The 1,979-nt window shown below is 35.4% G+C and overlaps 1 protein-coding gene across 1 annotated transcript; it reads left to right on the forward strand.

The window, feature by feature from the left end:
• Positions 1 to 401: 401 nt before the first annotated feature.
• Positions 402 to 1,503, forward strand: LOC109212160. Its single transcript, XM_019375779.1, has 3 exons — positions 402 to 759; positions 896 to 970; positions 1,053 to 1,503. The coding sequence occupies exons 1-3, from the start codon at positions 595 to 597 to the stop codon at positions 1,104 to 1,106; spliced, it is 294 nt and encodes a 97-aa protein (XP_019231324.1). The 5' UTR covers positions 402 to 594; the 3' UTR covers positions 1,107 to 1,503.
• The last annotated feature ends 476 nt before the right edge of the window (positions 1,504 to 1,979 follow it).

A 1,979-nucleotide genomic window follows, 5' to 3' on the forward strand; every position in this document is an offset into this window, starting at 1 on the left:
GATATCTATAGATAGCTAATTACAACTAAAAGATAGTGCTTTATGAAAATTTCTCTAAATAAAAATCAGTGCAAGTGCACATATAACCATTTTTAGAAATGCTATTTAGAGATTAATAAGTACTTATTTTGTTCTGAAATTTTAAACTGAAAATCTTAACTTTAGGACAATCAAGACACTTTTATCCCGAAAAATTGAACCGAAAAACTGAAATTCAGGATGCACTGACTAATTCCTAAATAGCAGCCCTTTAGAGTGGCTACCTGGTTTCATTTCTACATAAAAATCCAACCACATTGATAGGAGTCAGCCCGTTACTTTATGGGCTAACAGACACCTAAGATACTGGGCCCATAAGTAGCTAGCTAAACCCAATTCATCAGAGGCCCAGGGCAAAATTCCCAGTGACAGTATCGGTTCCCCTCTATTTCTGCAGTTAAATCCTTCAACTGTACAATTAAAAAAAAGGTTAAATCCTTCAACTGTTGATTAATTTCTGCATGAGCTACACCAGACCAGTTAACTTCAATTGTGTGAATTATAGAGCAAGAAATCTGGCAAAAAACTGAATTTTGCAAGGAGAAAAGAAATCAAATGGCAACTGGTTGGAGGAAGTCGGTGGGTAATGTTAGATCCTTTTTCGGAAACTTAACCGGCGGTTTAAGGGGTGGAAGCAATTTAGCATCTTGGGTTGTTGCCGGTACCTTAGCTTACTTTCTCTGGGTCAAGCCCTCTCAGGAACTCAAGAGACAACAAGAGGTATTTTTTTTTCCAATTCCCCACAAAAAATTCCATTTTTATTACATACTCGTCAATCAATCAACTAACCCTCAATTCCAATCAACTAGCAAGTTTTAGTATTTACAAGTATTTTGTTAAAATTTTGGATTGACAGGAAAAGGCGGCTTTAGCTGCTGCTTCAGATTCTTATCGTTATGTTGAGAAGCGAAAACCAATTCCTGATCCACAGGTACTGTGCCCTTTTGATTTCCATCAACTGGTGTCTGTGTTGAATTGAATATTAGTCTTATCCGTTTCATGAAATTTGGCAGGAAACTGGATTGATATACGGTAACAAGAACAAAGCTAAAAAACCTGAAGAATAGCTTTGGGAGAATTCAATGCCATTCTGTAAGTTAGCTTGCAAAATGCATAGGGAATTGTAATCCCCTGTGGAGTTAGTGAGTTACTGAGTTACTGCTGCTCGTTGGCGTATAGGAGCTTATAGTACTTGTACTTCTGAAGTCATTTTTTATTGGGGCCAAATAATTATCTATACAAATATACCTATACAAGAAAATCATGTAAGCTTTAAGTTTATGTTGATGAATCAATGTAGCTTTCTTTTTCCTGGGTTTCAAGGCGAGGTTCTTGAATAACGTAATGCTGGTTGGTCAACATGGCATCTTATTCCCCTAACTTTGAGCTACATGAACACTTTTGTTAAATGTTCGAAGTTTTATATGTATTGGTTACAAATAGCTTCTGTTCTTATGTTATTTCTATATCAAGTTTCAAGAATCTTGCTATTATGAATTTCCCAATATCAGTTTGCCATAATCAACACTAAATCTAGAGGGAAGGCCAGCTTTAGTTGAATCTGGTGAAGTCAAAGCCCTTTCTCTTCAAGAGTTTTTGTTAGCAAACAAAATGTTTGACGGATAATGTATCGGATATCATGTTATTAAAGTTTAGTTAAATATTTAAGTGTTATTGGAGTAGGACGCGTGGCCAAGATATTTTTTTTGACAATGTGGACGTGTGTCCATTATATTGAACTAGAAATAGAAGTACAGAAAAGACTTTTGCTTTTTCTTATCAGTCTATAAAAAACTTCTACTTCTATCTTACATGTGCTAAAAGAGGTAGACTTTTTATGTGGACACATTATGGAGGATACACCTAATATATTTACCTCTGGTGACTTCTGAGGTATGTCAACCTTAGACCTCAATGTCCTTAGTTTATCTTGATTTTAC

This window comes from Nicotiana attenuata, unplaced genomic scaffold, assembly GCF_001879085.1.
Source record: "Nicotiana attenuata strain UT unplaced genomic scaffold, NIATTr2, whole genome shotgun sequence".
Lineage (NCBI taxonomy): Eukaryota > Viridiplantae > Streptophyta > Magnoliopsida > Solanales > Solanaceae > Nicotiana > Nicotiana attenuata.